This window comes from Carcharhinus amblyrhynchos, chromosome 28 (genome assembly GCF_965287045.1).
Source record: "Carcharhinus amblyrhynchos chromosome 28, sCarAmb.v2.hapA, whole genome shotgun sequence".
Taxonomy (NCBI): domain Eukaryota; kingdom Metazoa; phylum Chordata; class Chondrichthyes; order Carcharhiniformes; family Carcharhinidae; genus Carcharhinus; species Carcharhinus amblyrhynchos.
Genome location: NC_137351.1, coordinates 10206187 through 10224815, shown reverse-complemented (window position 1 = coordinate 10224815; position 18629 = coordinate 10206187). Strand labels below are relative to the sequence as shown.

The window sequence follows — 18629 nt, the reverse complement described above, 5'->3', positions numbered from 1 at the left end:
ATCCTCAAGTCAATCTCCACTCAAAGGAGCATAAAAGCCCAGGACGCTGCATTAATCCAGATCAGATAAGCAAGATATACATTATATTGCTTCAGGAACAATTAGAGGACACTGGCTACAGATATCACAGCACCAATAAAATGCTTGTAACTCATAGAATACTTATAGCACAGAAGAAGGCCATTAAGCCCACTGTGCCGAACACAACCTCACCCGGGTCCTATTCCTGTAACCACACACATTAACCGTGCCAATCCCATGACACTAGGGTCAATTTTGCATGGCCAATCAACCTAACCTGCTTGAAGAGCCTTCAGAGAAACATTATTAAAATAAATTTCTTATAGGCACTTTATCATTATAATCGCTCCAATAATGGCTAGGCCATTATTGAATGAGGCACTAAACCTCTCCACCACCCTGCAATCTCTCTCCCTTTAAGACGCTCCTTAAACCCCATCCTCTTTGACCAAGCTTTTGGTTCGCTGTCCGAGTGTTGGTGCCTGATGTGACTCTGTGTCAGATTTGGTTCAGTAATGCTCCTGTCATTAAGACCCCCATGGAAACCAATGAAGAAAGAATACTGAATTTACTGAACCACCCCAAGGAGAAAAGAAATGGATAAGATTTCACTTTTTTGAACTTTTACTTTATCTATCTGAAATCGATATAAACTAAACATGAATTGAAAAGTAAATTGCAGTCAATACAAGCTGTAAATTACTCATTAAATAGCAGATACAACAAACATAAATCTCACAGATTTATTCGGTAGATGTGACGCTCGACTGCACCATTACTTTAGGATCAGCTGGCTCTGTTTTCATTCTGAATTACATAATGGCTTTTTTATTCCCCTCATAAAAAAATGGCACAGTGCTTAGCACTGCTGCCTCACAGCGCCAGGAACCCGGGTTCGATTCCCGTCTTGGATCACTGTCTGTGTGGAATTTGCACATTCTCACCGTGTCTGCGTGGGTTTCCTCTGGGTGCTTCAGTTTCCTCCCATAGTCTGAATGATGGGCTGGTTAGGGTGCATTGACCCAAACAGATGCCAAACTGTGGCAACTTGAGGCATTTCACAGTAACTTCATTGCTGTGTTAATGTAAGTGTTACTTGTGACTAATAAATAAGTAAACTTTAATAAACTTTGTCATTCTTTGAGGCTGGAAGGGGCTGACACTCTGTTGGCATGCTCTTCCTTTGAGGCTGTTTTTCTCTAGTGCCTTGTTTTCAATGTGCTGGACATACAAATGGCACCAAATGTAGCGGGATTTTCCTGCCCTGCTGCTGCTGGGATTCTTCACTCCAGATGAAAGTTAATGGACTTTGGGCTGGCCCGTCACATCCTGGGGCAAATCCAGCTACAAAGGGGATGGAAAATCCTGACCAAAGTCTTTCAGGATACTGATTTTCCTAAGGTGGAATTCCAGCTCCACTTTTTCCCCCAATAATTTTTGCTATTGATTCTCCCCGGGCAGCAGTTTCCAAACAAGCTGTCCACCGCTACGGTTTCCACCACAATAGCGCACTTTTCCAGAACCTCCATTGTTCTGCTCATGACTGTCTTTAGTGTGGGACCACCTCGTGCACTGCCTGGCCAGTGATAGTCAATCAATTTCTTTAGAATAATTGAAACAGCAGTAATGTTATTTTCCTTCATCCCCACTCCCAAGTGCAGCCTTTACGTTCCCTCAGCCTGCCCTGCTTCAAACACTGGATCATCTAACCTCTTTTTATCTGACATCAACCTGCTTCCGTTTCCCCAGAAACTAGAGGTTTCTTCTGTTTTAATTTTAATTTCCCTAAGACCCTGCAAGTTCAATTTCCCTTTCAGTTTTGGTGTGACCTTGAAAATACAAGAGTCCATTAAGGGACCTTGGGACACTTTTCGTCATGCTGCAAAAAGCACTATATAAATTCAGGTTGTGGTTGTTGGCCTGTCCGCATCCAATGAGCACTGCCTGGCAGGAACCTGGGATCAGGGTTAGGAACTTTCTGCCTGATTCAGTTTGCTCTCTTACCCTGTGTCCCAGTGATACTATAGAACCAAGTAACTGAGGAAAACACAGGTTCAGACTGAGTTGTATCCGGCCTGTGTGATCTCATTATCGACTATGACAGTATTTAAACCTAATCCTGTCCTCATCTTGCACTCACACCGACCAGGAAGTGACATCCCGGCTTGGGTTACTGTCTGCTTGGAGTCTGCACTTTCTCTCCGTATCTGCGTGGGTTTCCTCCAGGTGCTCCGGTTTCCTCCCACAGTCCAAATATGTGCGTGCTTAGGTTAATTGGCCGTGCTAAATCGCCTCTTTGTGTCAGGGAAATGCATGGGTTTGTGGGAATAGGGCCTGGATGGGATTGTGGTCAGTGCTGACTCGATGGGCCAAATAGCCTCCTTCTGCACTGTAGGGATTCTATGATTCTTTGATTCAATGATAGAACCTTTCCATGGGTCAGGTCGATTTTTCCTGTGTGGTTTTGTAAGGACTTTAATCAGGCAATCAAGGTGGGCCTGTTGGAATATCAACTTCCTCATTAAGGACCAAATTGATGGACCAATCAGGGAGCTTTTTGCTATGTCCCTAACCAGGCGTGTCAGTTCCTCTGGCACTCCAACTGTAGGCTGCTGACTGAGAGCTCTCTGTATGCTGCTGTCAGACATGTAAATAAAGGGATTCTGGTGAAGGGATTTCTGCCTCCGAGGACTTATTACAGATTTGTTCAAAAGCAGCCATGAGTGACTGATGTTTCTGACCTTATCAGATCATCGAACAATGTAGCACAGAAGGAGGCCATTTGGCCCATTGTGTCTGTACTGGCTCTTTGAAAGAACTGCCCAATGAGCTGCACCCACCTGCTCTTCCCCATGTTTTCAGGCCTTTGCCCAATTCTCTTTTGAAAATCATTAATGAATCTGCTTCCACCACCCTTCCTTTACGTCGGTGCCAAAGTGTGGTGCTCAGAACGAGACACAATACTTCAACTGAGACAAAATCATTGATTTATAAAAATTTAATATCCATTTAGGATCCTGGCAGTGTGGAGGGTTTGAGGGGGGTGAGCGGGAGGAGGAGAAGAATTTGATTGGCCTACTAATTGACCTACATTGGAGTGATAGCACACTATTCAGTGCCCTCTCCAGCCCTTCAACCAATGACGCCACCACAGCCAGTGTGTGTCCGTGTATATGTGTCAGGAAGAGAGAGAACAGAAAGGGTTTCTTGTCTGCTGCCAATGTTTGGATGAGATATACATGCTCTCAAATTACAAGCTGCAGTGTCTGGAGGGAGCGTCTCCTGGATCTTAGAGGCTGAAAATGGTGAGTTTGTATCACGTCCTCCTGGGTGACTGTTTTACCTTTCTCGAAGGACCCTTGCGTCAAGAAAGCTTTCCTTGTAATGCCATAACTTGGGAATTGTGATTGAAGGAGGCAGAAAAGACAAGATAACATGAGTAAAGGCAACACTGATGAAGAGAAATTCGTTTGATGTTGCTTGTCAAGCAGGGAGACAAATTAGAATTTAATGAGCATCTTCTGTCGCTGTCCCAGACTTCTCGATATTATCATCGGTAATTAATTGACTGAACCAAATGAAAAAATTCCCCAGCTGGAGATCTCTATCTCTCTCCTCCAGCATCAAACATCGATCAGGAAATGAATAGCCTCTTCGTTGCTGGTTGACTCTTGATGGGGTTCAAACAGACTTTGAGATTTTTCTAACTAATAAACAAAAAGTGGTCAATGCAAATGAAAAGGAAATGTAACTATTAATGCCTGGATTTTAATAGAATTGATAGAAATTTCCAGCACAGAAGAAGACCACTTGGTCCGTTTTTTTGCATACTACCCAACAAGTGGCCATCCAACCCACTTTCCAGCTCCTTGTTTGTTGCCTTGCAGGTTATGGCACCTCAAGAGCGTATCCAAGTATTCTGTGATATAAGAGTATATATATCTGTGAAAGGGTATAAACCCTTTCTGTTCTCTCTCTTTCTGACACAGATACGTGGACGCACACTAGCTGTGGTGTTTTCATTGGCTGAAGGGCTGGAGAGGGGACTGAATAGTTTGCTGTCACTCCAATGTAGGCCGTTCTGACTCTTCCACAGCTTCAGCCAATTGGGTCTTAAATTCCACCACCTGAATTTTAAAAAATCCTCTTGAAATTGCTCTAAGACTTCCACATTGCCCCCTAAATCTATGTCCCTTTGTTAAGGGCCCCTAAAATAACTGGGAAAGAGCCTACTTTTGCATTCTGGTTCAATCGGTGGCGGAACAGTGGCACAGTGGTTAGCACTGCTGCCTCACAGTGCTAGAGACCCTTAACTTGCCCTTTAACGTCCTAAAATGTGTAGATTAGAGGAATTAGCCATGCTAAATTGCCCCAGGATGCGTAAATTAGAGGGATTAATGGGATAAATATGTGGGGTTAAGGGGATAGGGCATGAGTGGGATTGTGGTCAGTGCAGACTCGATAGGCCGAATGGCCTCCTTCTGCACTGTACGATTTCGTAATTCTAACCCTTCATAATTTTGTTGCCTTAATTTTATCCATTCCTGGTGGCAGCAGCATCTTGGAGTTTGGTGCTTGATTCTCAAACACTGGAGGGAATCCTAGAGGGATGGTGATTCAGATGAGAACCAGACAGAAGAGGGTAGATTTTCTTCTGGTGATTGTTAGCTTGAGATGATCTGATGTCTTATCTGAGAAGAATTCGGGGGCTCACTAAAGGCTGGTCAAAGTCTTTGAGGATGCAAGGGGAAGAGTTTCAGAGAGAAGGCCTAAAATTGGTGACAACTACATTGTGGATGGTAGGATGGAGAGTAGAGGAATGCAGAGTCAATGGGAATTGGGGGCACAGAGGATAGATAAGGAGCTTTTCAGTGGTAAATCGAGCAATGGAAGGATTTGTAAACAAAGATAAGGGCTTTCAACCCAGGGTATGGATAATCAATGGAGGAGCATGAGGAATGCAGGATATTTAGGATTCGAAGCAGAGTGGTTATGTTACTAATGAACAGAGGCCTGAACTCATGATCCAGACACTGGAGTTCAAATCCCACCATGACAGTCGGGGAATTTAAATTCAACTAACTAAATTAATCTGGAATTTCAAAGGTCTAATATCAAAAATAGCGATCAGGAAAATATCAGTAAGAAGTCTCACAACACCAGGTTAAAGTTCAACTGGTCTACTTTGAATCACAAGCTTTCGGAATGCGACTGCTTCATCACGCGACTGGAGTTGCATCCTGTTGCCCTCCACTCACCTGATGAAGGAGCAGTGCTCCGAAAGCTCGTGATTCCAAATAAACCTGTTGGACTTTAACCTGGTGTTGTCAGACTTCTTATTGTGTCCACCCCAGTCCAATGCTGGCATCTGCACATCAGGAAAATATCAGATCATCATAGTAACCATCTGAATTATAGAATCGCTACATTGCAGAGTGAGACCCCATTTGCCCCATCTAGTCACTGACTCTTACCAAGGCCCTATTTCCATTACGCCACATGTTTACCCTGCCAATCCTCCTAAACTATGTATCTTGGGACACTGGGGGGAAATTTAGCATGGCCAATCCACCTAACCTGCACATCTTTGGAGTGTGGGAGGAAACCGGAGCGCCTGGGGGAAACCCACACAGACACGGGGAGAACGTGCAGGCTCCATCCAGACAGTCACCCAAGGCCGGAATCGAACCCGGGTCCCTGGCGCCGTGAGGCAGCAGCACTAACCATTGCCCACTGTGCCGTCCCTGGTTTATTAATGCCTTTCGGGGAAGGAATGCCCCTGTCCTGCCTGTATGTAACTCCAGGCCCATAGCAACGTGATCAACTCCTAACTGCTGCCTGAAATGGCCTAACAAATCAGTCAGGTGCATTCCAAAGAAATGGCTGCCCCTCGTATCCTCAAGGTTAGTGAGGGACAGGCAATAAATGCTGACCTTGTCAGTGATACATCCTGTTATTGATGTTTTAAATGAAGGACTGGAGGAAGCAGGTCTTGTTGGAGGTTAGTTAGGAGAAGGAGTGGGGGGGTGAGAATGTTAAACTCACTGAAGGATAACCTGCTGAAAGGCAGCAGAAGTCTTTGTTGGCTTTAGTCAGTTTCCCAAGGCTACGTTTGCACTTTAACTCGCCACTCTGTTACATAAACACTGTCCTTTCACTTTGGACCTTGTATGAATGTCCTGTACAGCAAGACACACAGTCCAGAACACTGTGCAGCCTCGGTGAACTGCAATGCTCACCGGATATTTCATAGAATTAAAGAATCCCTACAGTACAGAAGGAGGCCATTCAGCCCATCAAGTCTGTGCTATTCCTGTAATCCCACACAACTACCCTGCTAATCCCCCTGACAATTTAGCATGGCCAATCAACCTAACCCACACATCTTTGGAGTGTGGAAGGAAACCGGAGCGCCCGGAGGAAACCCACACAGGTACGAGGAGAATGTGCAAACTCCACACAGACAGTGGCCCAAGGCAGGAATTGAACCTGGGACCCTGGCGCTGTGAGGCAGCAGTGCTAACCACTGTGCCACCACGCCAAGCCAAAAAGCAGTGTCAATGTCAGTGCAGCACTGTGGCGATTTCTCATTCTCTACCAACCCGTCATTAATCACAAAGTGAATAAATCTTTTCACATATGATTCCAGCCGCAGATTGGAGAATTAATTAAAAATATTACAAGCTGTTAGATTTGCTTTCTTTGTCTGCGTGTCCTGATGGAGGAAGGTTAATCTGATCTTTCATCTCTAAAACATACATATCAATTCAGCCCAGGCTGACAGGATTTACATCCGCGCTGTCCGCCTGCTAAAGAAGGCCATAAATTCAAAGGCTTTGAACATCTGTATTTTTTTTTCAGGGGATGTATGTTTGCAGCTGTGGCTGCCTTACTGAGTAGCGATGAGGCAGGGCAGGAAAGGGAAGAGAGTTGAAAAGATCTCTCAGCGAGCAAAGTGAGCTGTGGTTGTGAAGTGTGGAGCAGGGCCCCAGCTGTTTGGGTAACACCTGATCCCTGCCCTGGGAGCCCTCGCTCACGCTGCGGCGCCACATCGGGATGCTGAGGATACTGAATATTACAGACCACAGGATCATACGACGTGAAAGTGACCCACGGAACCTGTTTCAGTGGCTGCGACTTAGCATTTGACACTGGGCATTTAAACTGTGGGTGGTATTCGATTCTGTGGCTAAACATGGTCCAGAATAAAGGTAATTCACAGCCACACATTGGCCGGAATTCTCCAGCCATTCACGCCAGCGGGATTCTCCAGTCCCTCCAGCAGCGTATCCCTGAGGATTCCCGCCAATGTGGGCTGACGTCAGTGAGAGTTCCCTTGATAGCGATGGGATCAGAAAATCCTGCCACTAGCAAACAACGCTCCACCTCCCCACCAGCGGGAGTACATGTCTGGGAGGCCAGAGAATCTCACCTGTTATGTTTACCATAATCATTTTAAAGGTGATGCATTGTGGCTTCAAATTATAACTGATTAATTATCAACAATATTCATATATAGATTGGTGTAGGCAGTGGCGCAGTGGTATTGTTGCCAGACCAGTAATCCACAGACTCAGGGTAGTGCCCTGGGGATCTGAGTTCAAATCCCACAGTGGCAGATGACGAAATTTGAATTCCATAAAAATCTTGAATTAAATGTCTCATTTGAACCATTGTCAATTGTTGTAAAAATCCATCTGGTTCACTAACTCCCTTTAAGGAAGGAAATCTGCCATCCTTACCGGGTCTGGCCTACATGTGACTCCAGAGCCACAGCAATGTGGTTGACTCTCAACTGCCTTCTGAAATGGTCTAGCAAACCACTCAGTTCCAGGGCAATTAGGCGTGGGCAATGAATGCTGACCCAGCCAGTGACGCCCATGAATGAAAATAATATATGCCATCAGGAGTTTGACAGACTGTCAGACACAGTCTACTCTCTTCTCCCTGGTTCTAACTGAGGTTCCTCCCTGACCCAGGACACACATGAGTCCTTGCTTCTGATTGCCTTGGCTTCCTGTGCTACCTTTCCATCTGATCATTTGACAATACACATTCACACATCTCATTGTCTAAGGATGAACCAGTGTTGGAGGAATGTGGAATCTCGAGACTGTTGGTCTCCAAACCTTGAACGAAGGCAAATGTTTAAGCTGTAGTTGGCATGGTGGCACAGTGGTTAGCACTGCTGCCTCACAGTGCCATGGACCTGAATTCGATTCCGGCCTCGCGTGACTGTATGGAGTTTACACCTTCTCCCTGTGTCTGCATGGGTTTTCTCGGGTGCTCCAGTTTCTTCCCACAGTTACAAAGGTTAGGTGGATTACTCATGCTAAATTGCCCCTTACTGTCCAAAGATGTGTTGGTTAGGAGGATTAAAGAGATGAGGTCACAGGTATAGGGCAGGAAATGGGCCACGATAAAGATGCTCTGTCAAGAGAGTCAGTGCAGACTCAATGGACCAAAATGGTCTCCTTCTGCATTGTCAGGATTCTAAGTTGAGGCTGAGGTAAGAGTGAATGGCCATTATCAGCAGCCATGTTATCATGGTGGTCTGACCTATAGAGGTCTCAATCCTGCAGTCATATGACTGAAACTAACTTTCAAGGACCGCACACAACCCGAACAAAGGGAACCTAACACTGAGAAACATCTGACCCACCAGAGCAAATGCAGCCAAGGAACTGGACTTACTCCAGTTTCCAAGTCTATCTGAAAACCAGTCTCTTGGCTATTTGTGTATAAGAGGCTTCACAGCAGGATTATCTTTGTTTCTAGCCGGCTGGAAGATTCTTGCGTTGGTCGATTCACGGGATTCGTGTGTGCGTTGCCACCCCGATAACATCTTCCAGCACCAGATTTCCAAAGGGGGAAAGTTCTAATGCTAAGGGGCACCTTGGCACTGTCCACCAGCCATGGTGCAGTGCCAAGGGGGTGGGGCCTATGGGGGGGCAGGTCCTAAGGTGGGACCTGATGGAGTGATCAATGGGGTTGGGGGGGTCCCGCTGCCACTCTGCAGATAGGATCAGTGGGGGAGTGGGGGGAGCAGTGGCCTGGAGGGGGTGTGTGGTTCAGCCTGCTGGGGGACAGGGTTGAGAGTACTGGGGAGGAGTCGTGGGACAGCAGGGAGGTGAGGTTGGCACTGTTGGGGGGAGCAGGGTTGGAGATAGGGGAAGGCCGGGAGGAGAGGGGTTCGAGGCTGGCCTGAGAATGGTCGGAGGCCAGTGATTGGGCTATTGGGGGACAGAGGGCCTGCGATGTGGGGGTCGTGGGGCTGACTGGCAATCGGGAGGCCGGTGATCAGGAGGCCAATGACTGGGGCCACCGCACATGTCAACACTGACAGCTCAGCGCTATGCTGCTGGCCTTTCCAGTGGGAATAGGCCTGGTGCAGTCCATAGAGTGTGAGAGATTCTTCTCTGAACTCCCACTGAAAAAAAACAGCGTGAATTACTCCAGTTTTCATGTAAATTTGACTCTGAGAATCTCTTTAGGAAAATTTTGGCCCCTCACTCCAACTGATGTATCAATTCCGCTGACAAGGCATCAGGTCTACTGTGGAGAGTGAACTATAAATTCCATTTTTATAACTGCAGCTTTAACTTCATTCCGACCTTTGCGTGTGTGACAGTGTAAGTGAGATGAGTGATTGAGGCATTTTAAACATCTGCGATAAGTGTCTGATGATAAATATTTTCGACTTTATTTCAGTCAAAATAAATATGGAAAAAACTTGTATTTACAAAGTGCCTCTTATGAAGTCAAGCCTTCCCAAAGCACCTTCAAAGCTAATTAAGTACTTCCAGAGTGTGCTGGTGTACCACATCTAATGTATTAGAGGCAGCAGGAACTTTACGCACAGCAAGATCCCATGAGCAGCAGCAAGCTAAATGACCCGATCAAACCTGGTCAACCCCATCTTCAGCGAGAGGCTGACCGCACTGGAAATCCAGCGCTCATAAAATGGCGCCGGTCACGAAAACCAGCGCCAATCGCACTAATCGCTTTACACCGCAGTTTACCACTGCGTTGCACAATATAATGGTAAAATTGCCCCATTGTCTCATTATTAATCTTCCACACTAGGCTGGTGGAACACTTATTTTGACCAATGTGAGGATTATTCACTCCAGACCATTAATTACTCTGTGAATCTTTCCACTGTCTGAAGAATTGAAGGCAGTCTGTTTCGTTAGCCCATTTATTCCCAATTAAATCTCAAACATCTTGTACAACATGCTTCACAACAAGTCATTACGGACAAAGTGATGGTATCAGTACACTTTATAACTGAAGTTCCTCCAGCTTGCTCAAGCCAGTGCTCAAGACTCCAGGTACTATCTGAATAGGTGGGATGCCTTGACCCATACTCCTTAATCAATAGCAGCAAAAGATAAGCCGCATGGTGGCATGAGGGCACAGTGGTTAGCACTGCTGCCTCACAGGGACCTGGATTTGATTCCCAGTTCGAGTCACTTTCTGTGTGTTTGTACATTCTCCCCATGTCTGCGTGGGTTTCCTCCAGGTGCTCCGGTTTCCTCTCACAGTCCAAAGATGTTCGGGTTAGGTTGACTGGCCATGCTAAATTGCCCCTTGGTGTCAGGGGGAACTAGCCAGGGTAAATGGGGTTGTGGGGAGAGGGCCTGGTTGGGATTGTGTTCAGTGTAGACCCAGTGGGCCAAATGACCTCCTTCTGCACTGTAGGGATCCTATGATTGTTGCTTGTGGGCTCTTGCTGTGCACAAAATGGCTGCCACATTTACCTACATATTAACAGTCATTTAAAATTGCTAATTGTGAAATGTATTGGATGTCCCAAGAGACTAGATAAGGTGCTATAAAAATGCCAGTTCTTTCTTTGTAAAATATGTTGCGGTGGCCTGTTTGGAATAACTGGCAGAGCAAGAAAATTATAACTCTGGGTAGCTCAGTTAGTAATTGTCACTTCTGAATTACATCGCAAAGAGAGGTGGGAAAAGACAGGGAGCTCAGTAATTAGCGTGTGTTTGGGATCAGAGGTAATTATTTCAAGATTAAGCGGGCTGTTGTCTTAATTAGCAACTCTGACACCTTGCAAGAAGAATACGTGTAATTATTTGAACTTCAGAAATCTGCAGAGGCTGAATTCATTCAAGGTATTAGTACTTAAAGGCAGTTGCTACCCGCAACCTGTTACCTGCTCTGGGGCAGCTGAGGTGCATTGTACAAAAGGTAGCAAGTCTTCGACAGGCATTGCTCACCTGCGAGTGAATCAAAGTAAAATTGCAGCGTGAACTCTGACAAGGTGAAAGTTGGAGTTGTACTGGAGTTATACTGCGCCCAGCGAGTATCAGAGGTCACCCACTTGACTTCTCACCTCTTGACTCTCACCTTGTCAGAGTTCAGGCTGCAGTTTTACTTTGATTCATGCGGCACATCCATTTGGCCCATTGCTTTCTCCCACTCCGCGCCTGTAATAGATCCAGGGTGACTCGATGAAGCTTTAACTATGAAGGCTTTATTGCCAACAGAGTAATTATGTACGTGTACAACAAGGGAAGACTAGACTACAAGTGCAGCTGCTCTTCCAGACTCCCAGGCTCCAACTGCCTCACCCCGGGGTCCATGTCCTTCTGCCGATTGGCTCAGCTTTGCAAGGAGCAATCCATAGGTTTCTCACTGGTCACATGGCCCCTGGAACACATCTCCCCTTCAAGAGCCACATTACAACTCTGCCCTTGCCCATTGTGCTGCTGGTCTTATTTCTTTTCAAGCGTATTGACCCAATCCCTGTTTGAAAGTTACTGTTGAATCCGCCTCTGCCTCCCTTTCAGATCACACTCTCCAGATCACAACAACTTGCTATGTAAAAACGAAAGTCTCCTCACATCTCCCCTGGTTCTTTTACCTTTCACTGTGAGTTCTCAGGTTACTGATCTAGCTGCTGGGGAAACCTCATGCGCTCAATCAACACCCTTCATACATTTTGAATGCCTCTTTTAATCTCCCATTAACCTTCCCTCCTTGAAGGAGAACAACTTCAGCTTTCTTAATCTCTCCACACAGTGTATCTTCCTGTTGTATCGCAGCTTGGTATGGCTCCTGCTCTGACCAAGACCGCAAGAAACTACAAAGGGTTGTGAACATAGCCCAGTCCCATCATGCAAACCAGCCTCCCATCCATTGACTCCATCTACACTTCCTGCTGCTTTGGAATAGCAGCCAGCATAATCAAGGACTCCATGTACCCCGGACATTCTCTCTTCCACCTTCTTTCATTGGGAAAAAGATACAAAATCCTGAGGTCACGTACCAACCAACCCAAGAACAGCTTCTTCCCTGCTGCCATCAGACTTTTGAATGGGCCTACCATATATTAAATTGATTTTTCTCTACACCATAGCTCTGACTGCAACATTACATTCTGCACTCTCTCCTTTCCTTCTCCTCTATGTATTGTATGAACAATATGTTTTGTCTGTTCAGTGCGCAAGAAAGAATATTGTATTCCAATACATGTGACAATAATAAATCAAATCAAATCAAAATCAGAACATGATGGATGCTCCTCTTCCCAGATATCATTGATATAAACTTCCTCTACACCATCTTTCTAAGCGTGAGCACAAAACTGCAACTGGTCCTAACCAGCGATTGATAAATTATACTGCCACATTTATGTTGAAAGATTTGCCAAAAATCACTCCATGCAACACAGAGGCAAAAGTGGAAGAACAAACTCAACATAAACAGAAAATGCTGGAAAATCTCAGCAGGTTTGACACTGTCCATGGAGAGAGAGTAGAGCCAACATCTCAAGTCTGGATGACCCTTCATCAGGGCTGAGGAACCTGCTCTAATAAAGGGCCATCCACAATTGAAACATTGGTTCTATTCTATCTCCACAGATGGTGTCAGACATGCTGAGATTTTCCAGCATTTTCTGTTTTTGTTTCAGATTACAGCATTATGCCTTTAAACTCAACACTCAGCCTGTGTTACGCTGTGGATTATTTTTCTTTGTCCTTGGAATGTGGGCTTCGTTGGCTAGGCCACCATTTATTCTCTGTCTCTAATGGCCCTTGAGATGATGGTGGGTGAGCTTGAAATGCTGCAGTCCGTGTGTTGTGGGCACACCCCCTCTGCTATTCTCTCCGGTAGTTTGGTACACCCGAGTGTCTTGCTAGGCTAATTCAGAGAGCGACTGAGAGCCAACAGCCCTGCTGTGGGTCTGGAGTCACGTGTAGGCCAGACTGCGTAAGAACAGCTGATTTCCTCCCATGAAGGGCAGTAAAGAAAAGTGATAGTTTGTTACCAACAAATAATTGGATGGTCATTAGAGAGACTATTGATGTTGGATGTATTAATTAAATTTAAATTCCCTCAACTGCTGTGATGGGATTAGAACTCACGTCTGTGGATCTTTGATCAAGGCCTCTGTTTTGCTGGTCCAGTAATATTATTATTGTGTCCCCATTTCTCTGGATGTGGATTGTAATCCCAGGCTTGGTCCTTAAATTGTACCCCAAGTGACTGATTTCATCCAGAACATCTGATATTGGTTTCAATTTCTCGAAATGAGCAAAGCAAAGATTTGGCAAGGTTCTGTCACCTAATGGTAATCCAGTGACCCCTGCTGGAAGTGGATGTGGACGTGTGATCATTGGCAAGGGATAGGGTTGGGCAATATTTCCTGGGTTTACAATGAAGAAAGCCACATGGGAAGATTTACCAGGCTGATTCCTGGGATGGCAGGTCTGTCATATGAGGAGAGACCAAGTTGTTTAGGATTGTATTTATTGGATACAGATGGTTCAGGTGGGATAGAGGGGGACATAAAAGGGGTGGGGGAGTTGCACTGCTGGTTAAGGAGAATATCGCAGCTGTACTCTGGGAGAAGAGCTCGGAGGGCTCATACAGTGAGGCAATATGGGTAGAGCTCCGGAATAGGAAAGGTGTCATCATAATATTGGGGGTTTATTATAGGCCACCCAACTGCCAGCGGGAGATAGAAGGACAGATATGTAGGCAGATTTTGGCACTGTATAAAAATAACAGGGTTGTTGTGGTGGGAGATTTTAACTCCCCCCTATATCGATTAGGAATCACTTAGTGCTAGGGGCGTGGATGGGGCAGAGTTTGTAAGGAGCATCCAGGAGGGCTTCTTAAAACAGTATGTAGATAGTCCAACTAGGCAAGGGGCCATACTGGACCTGGTATTGGAGAATGAGCCCAGCCAGGTGGTCAATGTTTAGTAGGGGAGCAATTCGGGAACAGTGACCACAATTCAGTAAGCTTTAAGGTACTGATGGATAAAGATAAGTGCAGTTCTCAAGTTAAGGTGCTAAATTGGGGGAAGGCTAATTACAACAATATTAGGCAGGAACTGAAGAATGTAGATTTGCCCTCAGACATCTGCCCCCAGAGGGCAAATCAACATCTGGCATGTGGGAAGCTTTCAAGTGCAAGTTGATAGGGATTCAGGACCGGCACATTGCTGTAAAGATGAAGGATAAGTATGACAAGTTTTGGGAATCTTGGATAACGAGAGATACTGTGAGCTGGTCAAAAAGAAAAAGGAAGCATTTGTCAAAGCCAGGAGGCTGGGAACACACAAAACAAGTGTAGAATACAAGGAAAGCAGAAAGAAACTTAAGCAAGGAGTAAGGAGGACTATAATGGGTCATGAAAAAGCATTGGCCAACAGGATTAAGGAAAATCCCAAGGCTTTTCATACATATATAAAGAGCAAGAGGATAGCCAGGGAGAGGGTTGGCCCCCTCAAGGACAAGGAAGGAATCTATGCATGGAGCCAGAGGAAATGGGCGAAGTATTAAATGAGTACTTTGTGTCAGTATTCACCAAAGAGAAGGACTTGGTGGATGATAAGTCTGGGAAAGGATGTGTAGATAGTTTGAGCCATGTTGAGATCAAAAAGGAAGAGGTATTGGGGTCCTTGAGAAACATTAAGGTAGACAAGTCCCCAGGGCCTGATGGGAATACCCCAGAATACTGAGAGAGACAAGGGAGGAAATTGCTGGGGCCTTGAGAGAAATCTTTGTATCCTCACTGGCTACAGGGGAGGTCATGAGGATTGGAGAATAGCCAACGTTGTTCCTTTGTTTAAGAAAGATAGCAAGAATAATCCAGATAATTACAGGCCAGCGAGCCTTACATCATTGGAGAGGATTCTGCAAGACAGGATTTATTCCCACTTGGAAATAAGTGGACATATTAGTGAGAGGCAACATGGTTTTGTGAAGGGCAGGTCATGTCTCACAAACTTGATTGAGGTTTTTGAGGAAGTGACGAAGATGATTGATGAGGTTAGGGTAGTGGATGTTGTCTACATGGACTTCAGTAAGGCCTTTGACAAGGTCCCTCGTGGCAGACTGGTGCAGAAGGTGAAGTCGCATGGGATCAGAGGTGAGCTGGCATGATGAATATTCTTTCTGATGGAGGGGGAGTCCAGAACTAGGGGTCAGAGTTTGTGGATAAGTCCTTTTAGGACTGAGGAGAGGATGGCATGGCGACATAACGGTTAGCACGATGCCAGGAACCCAGGTTCAATTCCAGCTTTGGGTGGCTATCTCTGTATGGAGTTTGCATATTCTCTCAACGTCTGCGTGGATTTCCTCCAGGTGGTCTAGTTTCCTCCCACACTCCAAAGATGTGCAGAATAAGTGGATTGGCCAGGCTAAATTACCTCTTGGTGGCTCAAAATGTGTAGGTGAGATGGATTAGCCATGGTCAATGTGTGGGGTTACAGAGATAAGCCGAGGGAGAAGGTCTGGGTGAAATACTCTGTCAGAGAGTTAGTGCACACCTAATGGGCCAAATGGCCTCGTCAGCACTGCAGGGGTTCTATTCAATGTAGGAGAAATTTCTTCACCCAGAGTTTGGTGAATCTGTAGAACTCACTACCACAGAAAGTAATTGAGGCCAAAACATTGTGTGAATTTAGGAAGAACTTAGATACAACTCTTGGGGCTAAAGCAATGAGGGATTTGGGAGAAAGATGGGATCAAGATATTGAATTTGATGATCAGCCGTGATCAGAATGAATGACGGAGAAGGTTCGAAGGGCCAAATGGACTACTCCTGCTTCTAGTTTCTATATTAAGTACTGGCCAACCATCACATACTTCCTCACAGATGTGAGAAGATAATGATCAGATAATAATTAAACACAATACAATCCATGTATTTGAGATGGTTGAACCTAAGAATTTTGCCTTGTGTTTGACAGCTCCAGTATGTGTTCTCCAGAAGTCCTGGAATAACAATAAATCTGTCACCAAGTTAATATTTTAAATGCCGCTGGTAGTTAGTTACTGTGATTTGATATGTTGGAGTTGGCAGAGGACAGCATTGTGGTAACTGACAGTGATTATTACCAGAGAGAAGGAGGGAGAGATCGCATGGGAAAGGAAAAGAGATTTGACATGAAGGAGGTACAAAATTTCACTTCACTTTGGTGATAAGTCAGTGTTCAGGAATGTTGCCAAGGATAATGGGCCTCAGCGGAGATTTTGGCCTGGTTCCCGAAAAACCTGGTAAAAGGCCAAAGTTCATAGTTCAGGACATCACCAAGTGGGAAGGGAGTGAAAGGGGATCAGGAGATATGGTGATTAGCGACTCTAAGCTTGCCGTTTAAAAGTTTGATGACTGCAGATGGAAAGAAGGACTTTGAGGTGAGGAGTTTTGAAGTTTTGCAACGGCCTGTCTCCAGAATCTTGGCGATCGGAACCAATAAAAAGGAGGGAGAATGGAAAAGTGAAGTCTGGACTTACTGTCTCTTGGAAAGCGCCCAATAGCTTTTCGTAACAACTCGAATGGTGAAAGATTGATGTTCCCATACCAGACGGGGGTAGATAATGTCTTGCATACGTTCCTTTATCTCATTCCCATTTTGCACAGCTCCGCATAAAATTCTCTTTGTTACAGTTAACCTTGTTTCTAAGGCAGATTTAACAACTTGTTTTCACGTTCCAGGTTATTGGTTTTGAAAGAAGAGTAAGTTGGAATTTGATTTGCTGGTAATCACACATCTCAGAGACAGTTCCGTGCTTCACCGAGAATTAATCACTGTGGAGTGCAGTCACCCCTATTATGTAGGAACGTGTAGCTGTTATTTTACAAAGCAAGATCCCACAAATAGGCAGCACGATGGCACAGTAGTTAGCACTGCTGCCTTGCAGTGCCAGGGATCCGGGTTCGATTCCCGGCTTGGGTGACTGTCTGTGCGGAGTCTGCATGTTCTCCCCGTGTCTGTGTAGGTTTCCTCCGGGTGCTCCTGTTTCCTCCCACAGTCTGAAAGATGTGCTTGTTAGGTGCATTGACCACGCTAAGTTGTCCCTCAGTGTACCACTGGAAGTGTGGCGTCTAGAGGATTTTCACAGTAACTTCATTGCAGTGTTAATGTCAGCCTACTTGTGACACTAATAAATAAACTTTAAACCTGGTGGCAGAGTGCACAGCAGTGTTGTCTCACAGTGCCAGGGACCTGGGCTTGATCCTGGAATGTCGGTGTGGAATTTGCACATTCTTCCCATGTCCGGTGCTCCAGTTTCCTCCCACAGCCCAAAGATGTGAAGGTTAGGTGGATTGGCCATGCTGAATGTGTGGGGTTATGGGTAGAGGGAGGGGATGGAGACGACTAGATAAGATGCTGTTCGGAGAGCCGGTGCAGACTCGACGGGCCAAATGGCCTCCTGTAGGGATTTTGTGTATTCTATGAAATAGCAATGCAATAAATTGCCATATAATTGATTTTTTTTTAAATCACCTGTTTCAGCACAGAAACAGGTTATTTGGTATAACTAACTCATGCTGCTGTGTATAGTCCACAGAAACCTCCTCCTGCCCCATTTCATCAACAGATCCTTCCATCTCTTTCTCCTTTATGCATTTATCCAGATTCCTCCTAGAGGGATCATTTGCATTTTGCTTTTAGTTGTGGGATCAGTGCTGACACCTAGAGGCCTCTTGCTTCCCTTCAAAAATACTGTCATGGGATCTTTACCTCAACCAGAAAGAGAGGGTCTCACTTTAGAATCTTGTCAGAGGATGACACCTTCAACAATGCAGCCCCCCCCTCCTCAGGACTGCAATGAAACCAGGGTCACAACCTGAAGACTTGAAGCTTGACTTAAACCCACTATCTCTAACATTGTAAAAATTCTCTCATGGGAAGTGGGCATCATTGACAAGGCCAGCACTTGTTGCCCATCCCTAATTGCCCCATGATAGTGTTGGATGATCTTCTTGAACCACTGCAGTCCACCTGGTTGCTATGGGTACACTGACAGTGCCGTTAAGAAGGTACACTGTCTTGGGCGACTGTATTTTTAAAAGCTCTTGATGAATCAATGCTGCACATTCCATAAAGCAATGTTCCCATTGGACTGCAGGATGTATCGGTTTCACTAGTGACCAAACAAGATGTGAACCGTTGATGGGACTTTCCACTGATCCGTCACATCAGTGTGTCACACGATATTTCAGGGTTGGCTAGAGACTGCTGGGACATTCCAGTCCGCCTCGATCTGTCAGAAGACCTGAACTGACTTTGAAATACCCGAAACTGGCTTTTTGCCCCTTATCATAGAACCCCTACAATGCAAAAG

At 45.5% G+C, this 18629-nt stretch overlaps 1 protein-coding gene across 4 annotated transcripts in view; it reads left to right on the top strand.

The window, feature by feature from the left end:
- coro2ba (coronin, actin binding protein, 2Ba) overlaps window positions 1-18629 on the top strand; it is a 163226-nt gene that overhangs the window by 80772 nt on the left and 63825 nt on the right. The window contains exon 1 of one of the 4 annotated variants that reach the window (XM_080214346.1): window positions 3228-3326. The exons of 2 other annotated variants lie outside the window; for them this stretch is intronic. In XM_080214346.1, coding sequence (XP_080070472.1) covers window positions 3324-3326 — 3 coding nt within the window. In that variant the 5' untranslated portion in view covers window positions 3228-3323. Of the gene's footprint in view, window positions 1-3227; window positions 3327-16602; window positions 16695-18629 lie in introns of those variants that run through there. One more of the 4 variants, XM_080214344.1, reaches the window with a different exon arrangement.